Here is a 22,173-nt window from a genome sequence, read left to right as displayed (position 1 = left end):
AGCTCCCACTCGTCTATCTCATGGGAGCTGAACCCACGCGCTCCCATCTCCCTGGACGAAAGGCAAGAAACAGACAAATGTGAAAAAAAACAAACATTTTCCGAGGTAAAGGTGAAAACTGGCATTTTCGTTCTGAATTTACATTAAATATGGAATGTACATATACACGGCGGCTCTCCCATGACGACGAGGGCGTCGCGAGGGCTCTGCCGGCCCGCTGGCTCCGCCCCTTCGCAGCCCAAAGCGGCTTAAGCCCCGCCCCTGCAGTCGCTGGCTCAAGCTCTCGCGGCGACGTTAAGCGGCGAGGCGGAGCGAAGGGGGTGGGAACAAGGAGCTAGGCTCCGCCTCCCGCCGCTCGCGTGCGAGTTCCGCCGGGAGCGGCATGGAGGCGATGGCGCCCGCGCCCGCCCTTGGAGACGCGTCGGCAGCTCCGGAGCGGGCCTTGGCGACGCGTCCTGCGAAGCCCGCTGCCTCTGCCGCAACCATGAAACTGACCCGCAAGGCTGTTCTGTCGCGGGCCAAAGCCACAGACCTCCGAGGCGTCCGCAAGCTGAACTGCTGGTGAGGGGAGGGGCGGCGCCCACCGGGCGGGGGATGCGGGGCGACCGGTTGGTTGGCGGTACTGCTTGGACCTCTGCAACGAGCAGCATCTACCCAGCAGGGAAGAAGGCGCTTGCAGTTTGGGACGGGAGGGAATGACAGGAGAACGAAGGAAATAAATGGCTGCAGCAAAACAGAAAATAAAGATGCTCAAATGGGGGCTCTCTTGTCCCTCCCCGCATTGTATCCAGCCCTCCCTGTTCTGTTGCCACGTTTTCGCGGCCCACATCAGCAACATTTGTTAGAATCAACCAATAAACATCCCCCACCCCCCCTCAAATTAGGTGACAGGAAATCCTGCAGAACTTTTTTGGTCGTTTCTTTCTTGAAAACGGTTCTTTCATTAGAAAATTAGTTCCGGCCACATAATGGTGACGGTTGAAATAAGTAATGCAATTCATTATTATTAATATTATTACAAATACTAAATCTATATTTCTCGGAAAATATTTCCCATTCTCAGTGATAATCGTAGCTAGTACGTGAGTACTGTTATTAAGCATAATGGTTGCTGTATTCCAGATCACCATCTTTGATTTGTGGAATTAAACAGTTTATTTTTTTTTTATATTCATTCATTCATCTCCCTTCTTATAAGTTTTAAATCTTAGTCTTCCCTACTGTTTTTCCTTTTCTTCTGTTCATCTTCTATTCTATTACATTATCTAATTGGAACTGTAGCGCAGGAGTGCTTCTGGAGCTCTGTCTCCGTTTGGCTGGTCAGATTGGATCTGTGGCCTGAAGGATGCCCTTTCATCCCTGCCAGCTATGTTCTTTCCTGGCTAGAAGGATTTGAAGATTGTCTTTGCATGCCCTTGAAATATCCCATCTGGACTTCTGCAGTGTGACCCAGTGGAACTGCTCCAAAGGCTCCCCAGAAAGTGCAACCAAGCCCAAACTCAGCAGCCAAATTAATATTTACCTGTAGCTGTGTTTGACTGGGGATCATCTGTCCTGTATGAGATGTTGATTTGTGTAAAGCTTGTTTGGACTCAGGGCATGTGAAGCAACATCTTTCTTTATATAGTTCTTCTCATTATGATATAACTTAGTTGATGGCTGTTACTCCATGAGCCTTTTGTGTAATAGCCCCTAAGGTTTACACATACCTCCAAGCAGTGTGTAACAAATTCAGGAGTTTGACCTATGACTAAGATACAAGCATGTTTCCTGCTCTTTTCTTAGGATCTTCTTTTATGTCCTTTAAGTAGCTCATTATAAGTAAAAATGATGACTCAACAAAATGTTGCAAACAGTCTCTTTATTTTTTTGCCCTTTTTAAATCAACACTGCCATTCTACTTTCCCATTATGCTTCACTATCTTTTCCTATTCTTCATTGTTCATATATTGAATTTGGTTATATGCCTTTATTAATACTGTAGCCAACTTAATCATTATTGTTCTCTCACTCTTTGAGTGGGATGATTTAAATTGGTGTCCTGCAACAGCAAGGAGGTTGGACCCAGTGGCCTTCATGGCCCCTTCCAACTGTACTATTCTATGATTCTGTGCTTCCTGTATTTTATGTCTTTCCACTTTTTCATAAGAATAACAGCAGCATCTTCACTCTTGATCTTTGCCCACTCCAGTATATTGCTCTAAAGGTCTCACTCCCAGTAGATTGTTTTCAGTGCCTCACTTCACTGCTCATTTCTATGTCAGTAGCTAGTCTGCCTGTGAATTAGCACAGTTGATCAGGTGTAACCATTTGTGTAATTGGAGTCATCAGTTCCCTTTAGATACCCATTTCATGAGCCATCTATTTATAAGGGGCAGCTAGACAGGGTAGAGGTACTATCCCTTCTCTGCACCCCATTCATTCATACCAAAATATAAGATGGACTTCCATGCATGGCTGCCTAGAGATAAATTAGAAAAGAAACACCGTGATTAAAGCTTTGTTGACTGCTTGATGCTGTCTCTGTGTTCTTTTGAGATGTTTGCTATTTCTCTCGAAATGTGCACAGTGGAGGGTTGCATGCTGTGCCTCTCCTATATGTGATTAATATTCATTTATTTAGGATGTTTGTAGGCTGTCCATCACTTTCGTCTGTGGATGGCTCAAAATAAAATCTATCAAGACAGAGTGCATATCCCAAACAATAATAAATTAAATATCCCATGACTGAAGTATAAAAGTAATTATTAAAATAAGTTAGACAGATAAAATAATTATAATAATTAAGATCTATTAATATTACAATATTGTTTAAATAAAAAGGTCTTGACCTGGTGCCAGAAAGCATATAATGATGGCGCCAGGCGAACCTCTTTAGGGAGCGCATTCCATACATGTATGTATACACATAGATGTGCTTGGGAGCACCTCCAGATGCAAACCTGCCATTGTCAGGTTTCTGCTTTTGTGGAGAGAAGCCTATACAGATATGATCATGGGTATGTTGCAAAAGTGCCAAGAAATGTGTGCTATGATTGATGCGTAGACAGAGCGTGCCATTGCAATGCTACCTCAACACTTGTTGGGGTGTTTGAATGCCTAGAGTGGAGGCCGAATTTTGGAAGAGGTTTAACTGAGCTTTTTTCACATAGGTCTTTTCTTTGCCTACTTCAAGTTCAGTGTGTTATGGAACAATCATATAGGACTATTGAAGGAAGCTTTTTGGGAGTCCCCTACCTGAGCCTTTCCTACAACCCTGGGAGGGAGACTGTTCCAATCCCTCTCCCATTCCTGCTCACAGCCACCAAAGAAAGTACCATGTCAATTACTTCCTGGGGTTATACATGCAACTTCAGGAAGCGTGGGGGCATTTTGCTGGGTGGAGAGGGGAGGTCAAAATAGGTAATATCTTGTGTCTTCTGAACATATCCTGGTGACCTCTCCAGGTGCAAGCAGTGCTTTCATCAACAGGGCCAACAACACAGAGGGCACAGGGTAAACATTCCTTTGTTGCACCTTCTCCCCTGCTGAGCATCAGCAGACAGAACATAATATATTGGGGACACTGATGTGGGAGTGCTTCTTCAGGAGGAAAAGGAATGAGCTCTTAATCACATACATCCTTAGAGGTGCCCGATTAATAGTAGTTTTTCTGTTCCAGGGGCAGCCGCATCACAGATGTAAGTACTGTTTTTCATTTTCTAAAAATGTAGTAAATTTTGGTACTGGCTGCCATGCTTGTTCTGAAAGACAAGAGAAGCAGAGTGGTTAAAATGGTGAGTTTTCTGTTGCAAACCTTAACCTCTCTTAAGCTTTAATATACTTCCAAAACAGTGCTCTGTCTTTGCATAATTTGAGCAAATACAAACTTTATAATAAAATAGAATCTACAGTTCTCTCCTGCATGTTTGGGTGACTTTCCCTAAAGCATTGGCAAGGACTGAGAACCCCTCATAGGTGGCATTTGCCCAGTTGGGGAAAGTGGGGATTGCACACCACCTCAGTGAATAATCTCTTGCCAGTGGAGAAAGTGAAGTTCCGGAATGGAAAGAGCAGAAAGAGCCCCCAGCTCCAGGAAAGAAGCGAAAGCGCATGAGTTGGTCTTTTGTTTCCATCCTACTGGAAGTACAAAGATGAGTGGGCAGGAAGGTGACTGTGCACCTTTCAGCCAACTATGAGCCACTGCTTTACTGCCTGTGCACTATAAAGGGAGGAACCATAGCTCATTGGTTGGGCACATGGTTTGCATGCAGAAGGTCCTGGGTTTGATTCCTTGCGTATCTAGTTAAAATGATTGCTGCTAGTAAGGTAAATACAGGGTGCTACCTGACCTTGGAGGGTTAATGTATCGTTTCTCTGGGAGCAGAGCTCCCTGCCTTAATGCTGGTGACCTCTATGTCCTGTTCAGCACCATAGTCCCCTGAAAACAATTTTAATGTTTGGTTAGTGTGCTCAGACCACAAGTGAAACAGGAGCCTATTGCAGTGTAGAACTTCAACGCTTAAACGTTTCTTGCAGGCTTATTGGATCATTTAGAGAGTTAAGTATGTTTTTTCCCAGGAAACTGTGAAAGTTTACTAAGATTTCTTTTCTGCCTGCTTCTCTCTCTATTTTTAACATGTAGATTTCAATCTGCCGTGAGCTTCCAAACATTGAAGTGATCACATTCAGGTATGTGTTTGAGCCAGCGAAGAAAGCCTCAGAAGACTTCTACTGGGCCCAGGCCACTGTCTTCTGAACTGTTTTATCTTCAATTGTGTTTAAAATGCATAGAATCATGATCTGTTCATTTCCTTACCCTCATGCTCCTGCTTTGATCAGGTTGTCTATGGTTCTAGTCAACTTTTCTCATAGCACAGCCTCTTTTTAGTGCTCTTAGATATGCCATGAATCTGTTCAGACAAGATGTTTATGAAGCCAAACAATTCTACCCCGTCTTTTGAGAAATAGAACCGGGGGTGGGGGGATGTTTATGTCTCTTGAGTTTGAGCGCCAACATGTGGATTTCCAACATGGAATTTAGTATTGGAAATGTTTTTAAACTGAACTTATTTAGATCTGTAGTTATGCAGTGATCCAGTATGATCTGTATTTGGCAATACATTACGATTTTTGGTCCAAGAATACTCCTAAATGACATAACTCCTCTTTATTGATGCTGCATGAAGCAACTCTGCTGGCACTGGGAAGAGTGGCCGCTGTTCCCATCACTGGCTGAGTTAACTACAGTTAGCAACAGGAAATCTTGCTTATTTGTTTCAGGGTATTTGTTTTAACCCTCTTTCTTTCTGTACCCCATAGCACAAGAGTGCTGTTGCGCTTGCTCTGTGTCACCACAGGTCTGTGCTGAAGACTCTTAACTAGGCACCCACATGAATCTCTCTGCACTTAGTTCTCCCTGTGTTTTCTTTGCTTAGGCTAGGCCTATGTAGGTGTTTGATTGCTCAGATGTAGGACTCATGTGGCCATGGGTGTGCACATAAACCCTGCCTCCACTTTCTCCGTGTACCTGGGCATAAGGATCTGTAACCATGGTTGGCTGCATGTGATTACAGAACCCTATTCGGATCTTAGTGCTGAATGCAAAAGTATCTGAATGGCAGGTGGGGAAGTGGGACGTTTGTATACACAAATGTCCTTTCTAATGTTCCCCTTTTTAGTCCTAACACTTGCATAGGACTTCTTTCCTGTGTGTATGGAGAGAATGCATGCTCACATTTCTGATAATCTATCCTCATCTGTCCTCCTTACTGAGTCCAGTGGCAAAACATCACAAGGCTTGTTCTCTCTCTCTCACCTCCTCATGAGGGAATTCTGGATACTGGTGGACTGTTTGGGGTGGTTGCCAGGCTGCAACAGGATTCAAAATATGATCCCAGTTCCCCTATGTACCTCTGAGTCCATGGAAGTTAGGAGCAAGGTAGATGTAGCGATGCAGACTTCCTCATTCCCATTACCCCATCCTCACTTTTAGTAGGCTTGGATGGCTTCAGCTGTTCCCACAGAGAGGTACGAAAGGGTTAGGCCTCTCACCTGATCTCTTCCGGAAAGTAGGAGTTGGCACATAGGCCTTAGGTTGTGCAAACCTGATGTAGATGATAACTACTTGTTCTCTCCATTAGTGCGAATAACATCTCTGACCTGGAGCCAATGACCCAGTGCCAGAACTTAACTGAGCTGTATCTCAGGAGGAACAGTATTGCAAGCCTTAATGAACTCTTCCACCTAAAAAAGCTGTCCCGCCTGAAAATCCTCTGGCTGTCGGAGAACCCTTGCTGTGGCCCTGATCCTCATCATTATCGAATGACGGTGCTGCGTAACCTCCCCAATCTTCAGAAGCTTGACAATCAGTGTATGTATTGCCTTGTCTGTATAGGGTGGTTGTGGTTGTTTTGACTTAACTCCTTCTAGATTTGGTCCCTATGTGTAGCAGAATGCGGTAGTAGAATTCTGAAGAAGTAGAGGGGTCAAACCTCTTTACATTTGAGGGATACCAGGGAGGGCATGGCTTCACAGGGCTTCTGTTGTGACATACAAATTGTTGGTGGGTAGCAGCTTTTCATACAGCATTGGTAACTCCCCATTCTGGTGTTGAAGGAGACAGGAAGACTTTCAGTGGCATAGAAAAGAGCACTCCGTGCGTCACTGCATGCAACTATGTCATGCGTAAAAGCAGCCCCTTCATCTGCTAGCCAAGATGAAGTTCTCTTTCTTCACTTGGAGTGGCCCTAGCCCTACAGTACTGAGCTCAAATAATAAGCGCACTCCATCTTTGGCTTTTGTTTGCTACTTGTAGTGGTGACAGAGGAAGAACTGTCCCATGCGCTGCTTGAAGGGGAGGAGATAACGGCACCTCCAGCCAAATCAGGCATGGCCAGCTGCTGCCAAAACTCCACCACCGAGTCCAGCGTGATGGAGTCTACAACAGAGAATGAAAATGAACTTCTGAATTTCAGTTTGGAGGAGACAAAGTGAGGAGGGCTCCACCGCTCCTTGTTGGAAGTTCTTTCCTGGATGGCATTCATACAGAGCTGGGGTGGGCAATGTGGTGCCTTTGGGTTCCTGGCCACCTGCTTGGAATCTGCCAAGATGCTTTACTTCCCACTTAAAACACAGCAACACACCCACACATTTCTTCATTAACAGCTGGAATCACTTCAAAGTAAATGGATTGCCTCCAGCTGCTGTCTTCTTCATTTCCCACAAATGATTGGGCCACTCTTGAGGCTTGGAGATGTTCTTAGAAAATTAAAATGAGCACCAGGGTTAAGGGACACAGCAGGGGCAGGCTAGGAAGGGCAGTAAGCTAGCTGGAGGTCAGGGAAGTTAGCAGAAATCTGGGAGTGGAGAGCGCAGCAGGAAACCCTTGGGCCCAGGGAACCAGCAACTTGGGTGTTGGGAAGGGCTGTGCACTTGTATGTTTGCATGGATGGGGTTTTGTGTTTGTGTGTGTGTGAGAGAGAGAGACAGACAGAGATGCAGAGGGAACTGAGAAGATCATGGAGATGTCTTGGACAAGAGTCAGGAAGGTTTCTTAAGTGCTTGTTGTGTGGAGGAGAGTGGAACATAAGCTTGTATGCATGCATGATACATGGGGTGAACAGAGGATGGGTGCATGTAAGAGAAGAGAGAAAGGGCTGCTTTTAAAGAAATTCAGAAAGAATCCTTCCTTCCGTCCTTCTATGCTTCCGTCCTTTTTTCTTTTCCAGGCTGGGAGCAAGGGAGAGAAGTATATAAATGATACATTAAAACATGTCTAGCACAGTGTAGTGGGGTGCAGCCTCTCCTTGCTTAAATAGTTGACATGGTGAAGGGACAGCAAAAGTTCAGTGTTTTGAAACACACATGGGACGGGATTTGTCCTATTTCAAATAATGCTGGGTGGGGACATTCACAGGAGGTTGCTTTCATTATTTGTTTTGTTTTTTTTTATTTCCCTGCCCCTGTTACAGTAAAATCCGTGAGCAACTTGGTATGAAGCCAGTTGTTCCAAGAGAAAAATTTTCCTCCTCACCCAAGGAAATGGATGGGAACCGAAAGAAACGGGTGAGCATGAGTTAGAACCCTTCCTCCTGTTCTGAAGCGCTCTGTGCCTTTCTGGATCAGGGGATCTGATGTCTTAAGCTGAGCCATGTTTGCAGCTTAGCTCTGCTAGTGTGGAATATTGAAGGATCCTTCCAAAAGTGACTTCCCTTCGACAAAGCTAGAGCCCTTTGTTGGTGGAACAGGCTACTGGCTGGCTGGGCTTCCTAGTTTCATTCTTTGTGGTGTGTGACTAATCTGCCCTGGCAGTCTGAAAGGAGAAGGATCATTGGGCAGGTTACTTTCATAACCGGAGGGCTCTCAAAAGTAATCTGCTCTGACCAGGTCATTAACCACCCTCATCCTGTTTATTTTGCCAAAAGCAAGAACAGGATAGGTCTCTGAGTCCAGAGGGGGATTGATCCTAAACAGTTTTATTTGGAACTCCTGAGGTCACATTGGACCTACAAAGCCCACCTTCTGTTTCACTGTATTGAGGCTACCTTATGTCTATGGTGTATGTTGCCCTGTGAGGCTGTGGCCCTGAAAGATAGCCTATACATCTCTCACATGCACATGCATGATGTGTCTGTCTTTCATACCATAGCTTCAAGACTTTGAAACCAAACTTGGTATGCCTACCATGTAGACCCTAGCTCTTCCCAGTTATTTTAGTGTTTAAACATTTTAGTTTAATTACACTAATTGTGTTGCAGGGGGCAGTGAACTTTTTAGGCACTGAGGCAGTGTTCCTTAGGCAGCAGTTAGCTTTGCACTTATGTACCATTTAAAGCAAGGGGAGGTTGGTATGTCAAGAAAGAGAGTTAAATGCTTATCCCTGTCTTTTCAGGGGAAAGGAGTGGGATGGAATGTCCAACTCTTGACAACTGTATAAGTTTGCTTGCAGCATTCACTGTATCAGTGTAAGGACTATTCTCACCTGTACAAAGCCTTGCCCATTCATTAATATAAAATATATTTCACCTTATTTATTGCAAAATGTTAGCCTCTCTCATTGTGCCAATGTACTGTGATACTGATGCAGTTTCTGATTTATCTTTATCAAATAAATAGATCAGCATACAGTGTTGGTCATTTGAGGTAATTCTGATCCTGTTTTTGAGGATGATTATGATTAGTCTTGATTGAATATCTGGTCCTATGCTTTTAAGATGTTCACTGTAGGATCAAACCTTCCAGTGTAATCAAATTCTCCAAGTCTTAAATAAGAAAATTACTGCCAGAATCAGGCTGATTTCCTCTTCTCTTGGAAAACAGGTAAAGATTTTGATAGAGAACTGGGGAAAGGCATGAAATGAATAGGAAGGCCTGAAATGAATGAGTGCAGGCCTCAGGAACATGGTATATAGGGATCTGATGGGATACAAAGTATTAGCACCATGGCTTTGATTCTTCCATTCTGGGGAGTACCTGGAGAACATGTTCATTTGCACTAGAATTGCTTTGTTGGATCAGACCAAAGGTCTGCTTGGTATAGCATTCTGATCATGAACTGATGCTGCAGAAACTTCAAAAGCAGATATTCTGGGGAGAATTTGTTTCTTCTTGAAACCAGCAATTGAGGATATATAGTTTCTGGAAAAGGAAGTCTAGTTTTTACTGTTGTGATCCCATATATTTGGAAGTTGGTACAGTAAGTGGGTTGGGGAGGGTGTTGGCAGGAGAAAACTAAGTAAAATATAGACAACCAACAGCTTTGGCTATTGGTGGTATAAAAGTGAAATAAATAATAACAATTAGATGAATCAGTAACTGCAAAGTAGTTAATTTCCTGCTTGGCCCTAATGTTATTGTCTTGCTTTCTCCAAATTAACAGAACAACATCCTCAATGCTATTCTGCTACTCTTAGAAGAGCTGGATTCAGCAGGACTAGAAGTTGTTCATCAAACAGTTGAGAACAAACTTCAAGCCTCCCAGAAGAAAGAACTCCATGAGGACCGGTAGCACTTCCTAGGGAGCTGTTTTGCAGATCCATGGAACCTGCATCAGTAGCCCTGGCTGCATCCTCTCCATTTTGCCTGGTTTTGTGTGGGGATGTTTGACAAAATGCAGGAAGAAGCTCCATACATCCCCTGTGCTTCACATACTAGGACCTGGTTCTATGAGAGGTTTCATTTTCGGCAGCAACTTATGTGCCTGCATCTATGCATCTGCTACCTGGTGTGTCACAAAGGCTCACCACAAAGAGGGGCAATTGAGTATACACAGAATTATGACAGGTAGTTGTGACATGGAAAAGAGTTGAGGCCCCATCACCTGCTGGTGCCTCCCTGTTAGAAGAATCATTCATAGCCTTACTTCAGAGGTAGCTCTGCCAGTCTAAGCCTGGGCCAAGGTAGCATGATGCCCTCACTTTGCATCATGATATTAGAGGAAGAGTTCACTTCATATCTCCATCCACCTGGAGCAAGGAGCTTTTGACAGCCATTTTCCCCTCAAGGTCAGTATTTCACAAAATCATTGAACTTTAAATGCCAGTGGTAACTTTCTAGTCTTTTCCCTCCAGCCTTTCTGCTTTCCTACATAGTGGTTTGCACTTGATGAAAAGGGTGTCAATCTACTCAAAAAATAAATTAATTTGCTTGATTTCTTGTCTTAACTCTGTCTTTTAGCCTTGGATGTTTTGCCTCACTTTTCTGTCATGACTTGCCCTAAGTCTGCACAACATTGTCTAACTGCATTGATATGGGGGAAGTGAGACGATGGTATCTGGTTCTATATCTGTTCAAGTAAGGTATTTGCCATGTTGGATACAGTCTGCTATGCTCTGTTTCTGTTGACCACTGTCACTTGTGATGAGCTGAAGTTACATGGGCAGAGGCAAGGCTTTAGCCCTCCAGAAATACATCTTTTCTGAAATACAGCTGCTAAAGGATTATGGAAAATGTGCTTTTGAAAGTATTATGTAGCTGAATTTATGCTGATAATTTCCTAAAATTATTACAATTTGGTGAGTTTTAATTAGAAGTCAAGATGGTAGGAAAGTATTGCAAATATTGTCAGTGCCCACTGTTGAGGCTTGGTTGTCTCATTCATTCATTCATTTCATTTGCCACCCCACAGCTGTATAGAAGCTCTCTGGGCAGTTCACACAGTCTTAGCTTTGTCCCCTCCCTACTTTGGTCCCACTTTACCATTCAGCAGTTTTAAAGATATCCAAGAAGTTGTTGCAGTTTGAAGGAAGGCTTCACTGCCTTTTGGTTCTGTGTGCATCAGACATTTTCAAGCTAAAGCAAATCCCTTTTTCAGCTTAATAGTTGCATGATAAGATCTTTACCTCCCTTCTGTCACTGGTGGCCCTGTTAACATCCAGTATCTCTGGAGTACCACCTTTACCCCAAACTTACTTAAGGGTTGTTTCTGTTGCTCACATGAACTAAACAAATATGGCTAATTGAACTGACCGTAGTAATAACTTGCAGGACACAGAGAGGGCAGTGTTTGCAAGGTTTTAACAAAACAGGCACTAGTAGCCTCCAAACAGCTGTTGGTTGAGTTCACAGCTAGTAAGGAGCTACTATCAGCCACTGGACTGAGAGGAAAGTACTAGTTAGCACAACAGTTCAACTTTTTTTGAGGACTAGAAGTAACCTCATTTTGTCTCCATCTGTGCTGTAGAAATCCAGTATCAAATTTTCAAAGGTTTGAGGGTTACTGCAGTGCACAATTTGTTGTAGAATACAGACTTCTTCTTCACAGTAGTCAAGGAACAGATTTCAGAATACTAAAAGCAGCCATTCAAAATACACTTCCAAATCATCTTGCTATACCAGCTTAAAGAAAATTGGCCAGGAATTCTTGTTATTAACCCCCCCCCCCCAATAGGTAGGCATTCATGGACCCAATGGCTGTTGCATTACAAAACTTACCTGGCAGTAAGTCATTTTAAATGAAGATAAATTTAGATTCCAGAATAGACTTAGATTCATGGATAGTAATGGCCTGCAATACTCATTGTTCAGGGCTACATAGAACCTTCCAGTACAAGATAGAGCCTCTCTCCTCTGTGTTTCAGTCTAAACATAATAAGCATAACATTTTATGCCCAACCCCTGCCAAACTGTGGAATGAACATTATTTTACTACCAAACCAGACTGTAAAAATCAACCCCAATATGTCCCAGGGGGCACTCTTTCAGAGTGCCAGGAATCTGAAATCAATTAAAACAGACTAATGAGCCATAAAAAGGGCCTTGCATACTACTTTATAATTTGCTACCCTGGCACAGATATTTGTTCTGTGATTTTTAATTGCTCTTGCTCATGAATTGTAAATTGGCTGCCCTTTCTGAGGTTTGTATTAATAATTTGGAAGAGAGGGAGGTAGTTTTAGATTCAGCAAAGGCTCAGACATGGTCTGTGCTGAAATGCCAGCGACTCAGGATGCTTTTCATTTGACATGAGAAATGCTTTCTAGTTCAGAATGTGGTATTTGCGAATCCTGTCCATGTTTTAAAATGAGAGTTGTTGCAAAATAAGAGGATATGTTTTGATCAATAGAGATCTTTCAATAAGTTTATTGATATAGGAAATGCAAACACTGGTGACAGAAAACGGCTTATTTCTTCGCAGCTCTATCAATGTTTGTGCTTGTTTGGGGGAGCGGGGAGGTCACTCTAGCTGTTTTCTGTTTTAAACCACTAAGAATCACCCACTCTGATGCTCTTGATTTAGAATGCTTGTTTGAAATTAATGGAAGTCAGGCTTCCCTTTTGTCTTTCAAGCATATAGTCTGTGTTTACAGGATGTACTACAGTCCAACTGTGGTGTTTGAGGATAAAGACTTTTTAAAAAAAACAGCCCTGTCTGGCATTAGATCTACATTTCATTAATAGCTGAGCTATTAAGTCTGCTTGATTGAATTCTGGATGGTCATCATGCACTGGACTTTTGCTTGCTCATACTGTCCTCTAGAATGTGGTTGTGGTGAACTGGAAAGTAATGATATAAGCAGTACATGATGACAGTAGAATTACTTTGTCACAACCTCCATATTGCTTTTCTTGATACAAAGAAAGTAGGATAGTAGCTACATGAGTCAGCATGAAGTGACTAGAGCAGGGATTGTAACCTATAACTTCTGCAGGTGTTGTTGGTCTCTTTACAGAGAGTTTCTGACTGTGGGCTATGTTAGTTGAGGCTGCTCCAATGTTGAACTCAACAGCATGCAGAGTTCTCCAACCCAAAAGTAAAAGTGGGGAGATCACTTTCTATTGGAGATAGGAGTTGGAGTGGGGACAGCAAGCCTGCCTAGGCATTACCTTGCTCTCAGCTGTAAACTTTACTTGTGCTTACAGAAGTATTGAGAAAAGTAAATGTTCTTGCCACTTCCTACTTTATGCAGACAGACTAGAAAAAGGACCTTTTCACAAATGTGGAATTCCTTTACGATATACTACTTATTTGCATGCACTGTGACTTGCTGTGCTGTCTGTGACTGAGAGCATATGCTTGTGTACTCGGTGTATATTTATAAGTTCTTGTTTTGTGCTTGTGGTACATTGTATAATATCTGGATTGTGGTGATAGAGATGGTCCAAACCAGAGGAGGGGGCTACCACTTCCTTGAGCTAGTTACCTCTGCTTCAGTTCCCCATTTAGTTCTGTAGCTCTCTGGTGACCAGGGCATAATAATCATCTCTCAGGACTGTTGTGGGGCTAAAGGAGTGCTGAGAGTGTACCACACTAAGTTCCTGTGGGGGCAGGGCAAAAGAACATTAAGGGCAGAGGAAGGAAAAGAACACCATTTTACAGCACACTAAGTGGCAGTGTGAACAGTAAACAGTAAATAGTAACAGTAAGGGTTTGAAGAGGGAGGTACAAAGCATCTTAGGCATCAGTATATCCAAAAGTACCACAGACTTTTTTTAAGGCAGTGCCAGCCTCTTTCAGGAAAAGCCATTGATAGACTAATTGCTGATATGTGTGAATCCTGGTTACGAGAGGAAAAAATAGGAAGACCTAGTCTTATCTCTTTTCTGCACAAAAATCACCTGTCTCACTGTGCTGTGAGAGGTCAGAGGCTGGTCCCCAAGCCCAAAAACATCCAATTCAAGGCAAGATTTTACTCTTTGAATTTTTTTAATATCTCTAGAGGACACAAAGCCGTACCACAGACAAATACAGGCAGCACAAGACGCTGAGTTCACAGAAGTGCATAGACATAGCATGGCCAAAGAGCTGGTGCTACCTTGACAGCTCTAGCCAGGGACAATGAACTGGACACAGCCAGAGAGCGTGGGGAAGAGTTCTCCATGCCACGCCACAGGAATCTGGTAACCCCAAACCAGCATGCAGACATACTGCCTTCTCTTGGTTGGCATGTATTCCCGGTGAGGGAGGGAAGGCAGAGCATGGAGAAGAGCTGCGTTGCTATGTTGCAGGCAAAATACTCTGCCAGACAGAATTTTTGCTGGGTGCTTTACTGATGACAACTAATTCTCTGGCCCATCAATTGTCTTGCAGCACTCACAAACTTGGGAGATGCTTGGGGACCCCACATTCCCAATGGCTGGAAAGTAAGGAAAGGTCTTGCTTTTCTTGCATTCTCCATGGCACCAGGCCAGAAAGAATCTAAAACCAAACTGCTAGCCATCTGACAATCCATACACAATTCTTTAAATGTAGTGTAGGAATGAAAGAGTGGCCTGTGGAGTAGGAACAGACCCTGCCTGCCAAGCAGCTGTGTGTTTTCATAAACCTGCATTCCCTCTCTGCTACATGGAGTGACTCGGTCCAGAGAGGGAGCTGCAGGCAGGAGGATTCCCTCTCCTCCCTACTTGGCAGAGGGGAGTGCAGGCCCTGCTGTGGACATGGAGTGATTTTGAAGCATTGGTCAGGCTGCCCTCCAACCACATTTCTGCAGGCTCACAGTGGCACCCAAACGGCATGAGAAGGCCAGAGGGGGAGGGAACTACAGAGGGGTGAGCAGAAGGGAAAGGTTCACTAGAATCCCTTCTCAATGCTCAGTGTGCGCCGGGTGACATGCTCCATTTTCCCAGACACATATTCAGTCAGGCTGATCTGGTAGTGGGCCAACATCTTCAGCATAAGGCGCAGGTTCAGCCACCATTGTTCCTTGGGGAGCCTGTGCCTGCAGGGAGCAAAGCAGCATCAGCACAAGATCAAATCTAAAGCCGGAGGTCATTTGCAAATATTTTTTTTTCCTTTCTCACAGCCAGCCTCTGCCCATCTGAAGGAGGGCGGCTTTCCAAAGCTGGAGCTCTCCAGCTGTGTTGGACTGCAACTCCCATAATTTCCAGCCAGCATGGCCAATGGGAGTTGTGACCCAACACAGCTGCAAAGCACCAAGTTGGAGCAGAGTACACAGGAAGACCTGAAGCTGAACATCGCTCTTTTAGGAACTAAGACTTAATAGGATAGGGCATGTACATAACAGAGAAGGAGCCTACCCAATTCACCCTTGTACTTGATACTTAAGCTCCAGGAGGGATGGTTCAGCATCAAGAGGAAATGTTTATTTACTAATTGGCAGACAGAAAGGAAGGCCACAAAGTTGCCCAGGCAACAAAGTGTGCTTGGAGTTGTCCCAGTCCTCACAATCATCCAGTGTGTCTGGGCGTTGCCTTGTTCCCTCAGAAAGCAAATACAAATGGTGCTGTATCTAAAAGAATCCTGGCAACCTCTCATTGCCAATCTACTGGTTCTTTCCATGAGGTCTGCCTTTCACTGTGACACCACATTTCCCCTCTGTCACCAGAGTTTCAGCTCTCTGGCCTGGATGGCAAAATAAGGTCTACTTACTCAAAGTCTGTGACTTTCTTGAGCTCAGTCACAGGGCTGAAGGACACTGCTTTCCTCCTCAGGCCTATTACACAGGCAGTATCTACAGAATTGGCAAATACACGGCCTGTGGAAAGATAAATGTCTTTACCAGCCTTGCCAGGGAATTCAGCTGGCAAACAAACAGTGTGGCATTACATGAGGTTGCCTGGCTGTAGCTACCCTGGAGGTCTTCAGCAGAAGGCCAGCAGCTACAGAAAATGGAAGGCTTCTACCATCATGGCTTTGAAGGGCAACACACCCATTTTCATCAAGGACTGGCAAACCCAGAGGCACAGGTGTCTTATGAGCAATCTTGAACAGCACACCATGGACTTGGGGGAGGACTGAGGGAGGACTGCTTGAGGGAGGACTGCTTTTTCTAGGTAAGCGATCCCAAATCACCATGGCTCTCTGGAACACAATTTTATGCTGTCCTCGTGAGATTTTTCACAAAGAATATTCTATGGCAAGGGTGGACAATCTGGAAGCTGCCAAATGTTTTTGACTATAACTCCCATAAATCCCAGCCAGCATGACCAATGGGAAGGTATTATAACACCAGTTTGCCTTCCCCTGGTTAAGGGAGTACTGTAGAGCTGAAATAATGCTGAAGTAATGCTTTCTATAGACAAATTGGCATGTATAGCTTGGGCAAAAGTGAGCTCCACACAATACTGGGGCTTGGGAGAAGAATCTGAAAGGGGACAGAATCTGTTGTGGCAAGAGGAACCAGTGTGGGCAATGGGAATTGGAAGTGTATAAAATAGTGCTGACTACTGGCACTGGTGCTGAGTTCTTGAGGGCACTTTGGCAAGACACCCTCCGTGGGCTCCCGTTGCAACCTTCTCATCATCTGCTCCTGCTCCTCGTGCTCTTTCTCATCACTGCTACCACCTTGAGAAGTCAGACAGCCAGTGAGCACATAGGCCTGAACCTGCTGGTCCCCCCTCCCATCACTCATTGTTCAGGCCAGAGGTAAAGCAGGAGAACAAGCAGGTTGCAATAAAGAGGAGCAACTCCAGGGCTGCTCTTATTACAGGGACCTTGGCTGGGCTGTGGGGTCTCGGCAAGTGCCCAGCTATGCTGAGCCATGGCATGGGCCTTATTTAACACCACAAACTGCATATAGAGGCCTGCAGCAGAGCTGTCAGCAGTCTTCTGGGTGCAGTGCAACAGCCAAGCCAACAGTGCAAGATGGTTTTTGCTAGTGATCAAGAGCTTGTTGCCCTCCTTTCCCCTGACAGGCAGGCCATGGAGGAGATACAGCCTGAGGCACAAAACTTCAGGCTATTCCACCAAGGTTCTCCTGAGCTTACAAGATTTTCTATCCCAGAGATGGTACCCTCAACGTACCCTTGCGGTAAGCTTCCTTCAGCTTCTCTGACATCCAGAGTACAGCTTTCACACCCAGCTTGGTGCCATAGTTGCGGTCAAAGGGGGTTGGAGCACCACCCTAGAAACAGAGACAGGGAACTGAAGACAGAGCAAAAAGGATGGCTATGCCACCGTCACAGAGGTCAAGCTGATCTGCACAGATCTGCCATCCCACTCAACAGCCCTTTTGGATGTATCTTCATCAAAAGGGGGGTGTCTAAATGCAAAATAAAAGGGCCTGGTTAGTTACAAGATGGAAAATGGCAGCTTGGCAACAAACTCTCCAGCCACAAGAGGAGATGGCAAAGATATTCAGGTTATGGACTCTTTGACAACAATTCTTCTCCAGGTAACACTTGCAATTTCTTTTTTCCTTCCACCAAAACCCTTAAATCAGTTCTATCCTCAAGTGACCTGTGCTACTCAAATTGTTGATGTTCCTTTTTAGCCACCAACTAAACTTTTCCCCTCACCTGCTGAAGGTGGCCTAGGACATTGATCCTGCAGTCAAATATTCCTTTTCCCTCGGAGGAATAGAGGTTGTAGAGGAACTCAGTGGTATAGTGTTCATGGCACTTCTCATTGCTAAGGAGAAAGTAAGGTCAAAAGGCATTTCTTTGTACAGTAAGCACATAAAATGACAGCTTTTGCATAAAAAGCAGCACAGAAGTTTTCTGGGTTCACCTCAAGGTGCTGATTTTAAATGTTACACCTTGAGTGGTTCAGTCTGGAATATCTTGGGGAGAAGTCCTCCCTGTATTAAATTTCCTCTACCCTCTGGACCGGACTGCTCCCAAGATGAAAGGTTGGGCTTTGCTGGTGGTAACTCCAATTCTGTGGGGCATTTAAGAGACATACCTCAGAGTCCATCATTCTTAACCTTCAGAAAGATCTTTATTTCAGTGACTGGTTCTTGATTTTTATTTGATTTATAGCACATGTTTATTGTTTTTTCTGGTTATAGATTTTAGTGCTTTATATAGTGTAATTTTTTTAAAGCTTGCACATTGTCTTGATTTTAAATTCCAACATGAGGAAATGTAATAGTTATTTAAATAAACTGAAATTTAAAACCAGTGAGTTTTTCTGCATAGAGGGCCAGTGTGGCATAGCTGTTAAGAGTGTTGGACTGGGACTTAGGAGATTCACTTTCTAGTCCCCATTTAGCTCTGGAGTTTGTTGCATGACTTCAGGCATATCATTGATCCTATTCTACCTTGTAGGTCTGTTATATGGATAAAAAATGGAAAGGCGGGGGATCATGTAAGCCACTTTGTACACCTTGCAGGAAAAAAGATAAAAATGTAATGATAACAGACAGCAATGCATGGGGGCTCGGAGCTCTGGGAAGAGCCATTTGTAATGCAAGAAGGGTGCAGAATTGACTGTTTACTTTTGTCCTGCTGGTTCTGCACAGGGAACTGGATCTGAGCAGGAGTCAGCAGATGCAAATTTGAGAAAATGAAACTAAAGAAGTCACAGTGAAACTAGCCCCTGAGCACTTGCAAAGCCACTGCCTTTCCTCTTAAGGAATGTTCCCCTCCTCCTCTTTGCTGCACAGCTGCTGTGAACTCACCCTGGCATGGAACCAAGCCAACCACATCACATTTTTAAAATCACCCATCTCTTTTCAACGTTTCAGAGGCTTCCAGGCTGCCACTCCTTCATTTGTGCTGAATCACTATTCAGCCATGCTATAGAGATGCAAGTCTTGGCAACACTCCAGGGATTGGGTCAGCAGAGCCACACAGATCCATGCTGATCCTGTGACCAAGCAGGTGATGGTGCCCTGCACAAGCAGCTCAGGGTTTCCTATAGATCTTGCAAAACATGCTGGTTGCCCTAACTCTCTGCTGAGTCCAACACTGGCCCTTTCACTTCTTCAACATGGAACAGAAAAAGTAAATTGGATGAACTCCTTTTGAGCTTGAGCCAAGATCTCTTGCTGGCCTTATCAGCTATCACAGATAACTCACCCACTCTAAAACAACTACTCCTGGCCAGAAAAAAGCCCTAAAATTACCAGGATTCCTGAGCCAGGTCATGTTGGAACTGTGAGACTTCTTTTTGTCTAAATAGGCATAGCTTTGTGACCTGAAGCTACAATATGCAGGCACTAATGGTCTTGTCCTCTTTTGCATTTAATCCTGCCCTACTCCTGCTTTCCATCCTCTTTGACAACTAAAACATACCCATTTTGGTACTCACCGCAGTACTAGCCCTCTCTGAATGTCTGTTTTCATTTTATCCGTCAAATGTTCAACATTAGCCTGGAAATACATGAAGAGCAGTTGCTTTTACTGCACTCATTTTTGCTGATAAGGGACAAAATGAAACTGTTTAGACAAAAGGAGGAGGAAATGTCACTTCTGAAGATTAGATAAGACTATAAATGCTTTGCTCACATTCAATAACATTGGAATCAGTAGTCATCTTTGTAATAAACAACTGAGAAAAGTAGAGCTAGGAGGGAAGCAAAACATTCTTTTTAGCAGTTTAAGAAATCCAGGCCACTGTTCAAACCATTATTCTCGGAATCCAGTACCTTCCACTGCCAGTTCTCTGGACATTTACATGAACATCAGTTTCACCGATTATCAATGGAACAAACTCCTAAGCAAACAAATTTGAATCAAGTGACTTCATTCCCAGATGCAAATGGTGCAAAAAATGGTTCCACTTGGATGGAACAAATACTGAGAAGGTCAGAGATGGGAGTAGTCCAGTTGGGAAACATGCTTATCCTCAGATGAGAACTTGTTCTCATTCATGGGCATTTGAGACAAGTTTCCTGGCCATCCTAAACACAATTGTTTCCAACATATAATTAAATGATTAGGCAATGAGGTGTCCGATGTACTTCAATTATGTGAATGAGATTTGTTTTGTTACTGCTTACTCTGGGTGGCGTGTGCTGGCACTGGGATTGCTGTGCCCTCATACGTGCATGTTGTGGGGAGCAGAAAAAAACAATACAGGTTGTCTACATCCAATCGTCAATTCACAGAGGTAAGGTAGGAAAGCACTGGAGAAGAGGAAAGGGAATTTGAGGGGGCTATCCTATCCATGTTTCAACAGAAAAAAGTACTAGAATTCCCAGCATGACTAGACGGGACATGCTGGCAGCTGTAGGACCTTTTTCCTGTTTAAACATAGATGGGCTTATGCTCTAAGAAAACTTTATCCCCTCCTGGAATGTAATCCAATCAGATGTAGGTAGCAACAGTCAGGACCTCTGGTGCCCACTATGTTATGTAGTGTGCAGATCGTATTCTACAACGATCCTAGTGCCCAAGAGCAGCTGGGTGGAAGCTTTCATTGCATCTTTCAGGAGATGTCTGTGTGTGATATGACAATTTTTACTTTGACAAAAGCCTAGCTCCACATTTTAGCCACTAACAGGATGACAACATCTCATCCAGGCTTGCTTCCCTAATCAGCTGCTGAGGCAAAGTACATGTCACAGACTCAAAGACCAACTTCTTCCTCTCCTTGTACAAATACTGTTTTTAGAGCAGAGGTGGCAAACCTGTGCCTTCCAGATGCTTTGGCCCACAACTCCACATCAGCAATATTGGCTGGGTCTGATGGGAATTGGAGACCCAAGCATCTGAATGGCCAGCAGTCCCTCAACCCTGTTTAGAACCTACATGGTGCATCTTCCCAAAACATGGTGCATAGAGGCAAAACATCTGCATGTGTGCATGTCTCCCGGTGGGGAGACAATACCACACTACACTAGGTTGCAGTTGTGTACACACTCAGTTCATCGGTTCACAGAAGTTTACAGTAGAGTTCTTTTTTTGTTCACTGTTCCAACTCAAGTTTTCTCAAGACATTGATTGTCGTGAGCTCTGGATCCTAGATTTCCAATCAGAGATGGGTTGCAGGAGAAATACTGAATTTCCCATGCCTGGGTTTTCATGATAGATGTCACTACCACAGGAGGTTCAAGTATTTTGCATCTCTCTTGGTCAATTTACTTCCATGTGCACGTCCAATATTCAAACAGTTGCAGCATTCATGAAGAGCACTTCATTCTCCCATAGAGGCACAGGAAACTTGTGTGAACATCTGTTTTTAGGGCAGTAGGCATGCCGTTTATACCCTGCTTTTCCAAATATTGTTTAGAGCCATTCAAGGATGCAAGACACCTACAGATGGTAAAATTTTAAGGATAATACGTCTTTTCCATTCTCCTTCCCCTCTCCCTCATGGACACGGACACGGAGTATCCTGCCCTTTGTACATTTAGCTATTTCAGGGAGGGCAACTTTTTGCCACTCCTACTGGTTATAAGCAGCAGTTCAATAAGCATGTTACATGCACACACAGTTTTGTCCCAGCATACCTTTAAGTCATGAATAGTGAAAGGCTCTTCGTAGACATAGGCAGCATCAGCTCCCACTGCAATGCCGGTCACTGTTGACAAGTACCCACAGTAGCCCCCCATGGTCTCCACAATGAAGACGCGGCGTTTTGTGCCTGAAGCTGACTGCTTGATGCGATCACAGCTCTGTAGTGGCAAGGGAAGAAGGAAAGGGATCACTGCTGGGCAAGCCCGAGACCCACCATAAATGGAGATTGTGTGGCTTGAATCAGTACACCTTTCATAGCTGTTTTTTGGGGGGAAATCTTATAGGAGCCACCTGATAGGTTTCCTTATTCTCAGAAATCACTGCATTCAGTGAAACTGAACTGCCCCCCGGCCCCCACAATCTTATGTTTTTCACCAATAGTGCCAACTCCAAGGTTTGAGCGTTCCATCTGCCCTAAACTTTTTCCATCCCCATCAACATTCTATGATATTCTGTCAGCACTGCAGTGTATTAGCAGAACCCATGTTCCTTTTACGAGCAAAATAAGAAATGTAACAGCTGACCAAAGTCAGGTAGGCCCAAATTATGCTGGACCATATTGCAGATAACAGTATTCAGGATGGTAAAAAGCTATGGTTGGACCCCTTCTCC

The 22,173-nt window shown here is 44.1% G+C and overlaps 2 protein-coding genes across 7 annotated transcripts in view; one reads left to right on the top strand and one right to left on the bottom strand.

The window, feature by feature from the left end:
* The first annotated feature begins 393 nt into the window (after nt 1-393).
* On the top strand, nt 394-18,135 carry CFAP410 (cilia and flagella associated protein 410). Of its 2 annotated transcripts, XR_006415141.1 has the most exons (8): nt 394-561; nt 3,662-3,680; nt 4,625-4,671; nt 6,123-6,352; nt 6,797-6,971; nt 7,953-8,046; nt 9,860-10,484; nt 17,074-18,135. XR_006415141.1 is itself a non-coding variant. In XM_044434470.1 (7 exons), the coding sequence occupies exons 1-7, from the start codon at nt 485-487 to the stop codon at nt 9,986-9,988; spliced, it is 771 nt and encodes a 256-aa protein (XP_044290405.1). In that variant the 5' UTR covers nt 394-484; the 3' UTR covers nt 9,989-10,628. The 2 variants fall into 2 exon arrangements, 1 of the variants encoding a protein (XP_044290405.1); XM_044434470.1 differs by lacking the exon at nt 17,074-18,135 and having other exon boundaries at nt 9,860-10,628.
* Nucleotides 2,835-22,173, bottom strand: part of PFKL (phosphofructokinase, liver type) — a 55,783-nt gene continuing 36,444 nt past the window's right edge. For 4 of the 5 annotated variants that reach the window (XM_044434441.1, XM_044434422.1, XM_044434458.1 and 1 more), the window contains 6 exons: nt 21,555-21,719; nt 19,412-19,473; nt 17,677-17,788; nt 17,183-17,282; nt 15,809-15,914; nt 14,107-15,137 (listed from right to left, as the gene is read on the bottom strand). In XM_044434441.1, coding sequence (XP_044290376.1) covers nt 14,990-15,137; nt 15,809-15,914; nt 17,183-17,282; nt 17,677-17,788; nt 19,412-19,473; nt 21,555-21,719 — 693 coding nt within the window. In that variant the 3' untranslated portion in view covers nt 14,107-14,989. Of the gene's footprint in view, nt 3,744-14,106; nt 15,138-15,808; nt 15,915-17,182; nt 17,283-17,676; nt 17,789-19,411; nt 19,474-21,554; nt 21,720-22,173 lie in introns of those variants that run through there. The other variant, XM_044434431.1, reaches the window with a different exon arrangement.

This window comes from Varanus komodoensis, unplaced genomic scaffold, assembly GCF_004798865.1.
Source record: "Varanus komodoensis strain SLA01 unplaced genomic scaffold, ASM479886v1 scaffold1, whole genome shotgun sequence".
NCBI lineage: Eukaryota > Metazoa > Chordata > Lepidosauria > Squamata > Varanidae > Varanus > Varanus komodoensis.
This window is presented reverse-complemented; position numbering and strand designations above follow the sequence as displayed.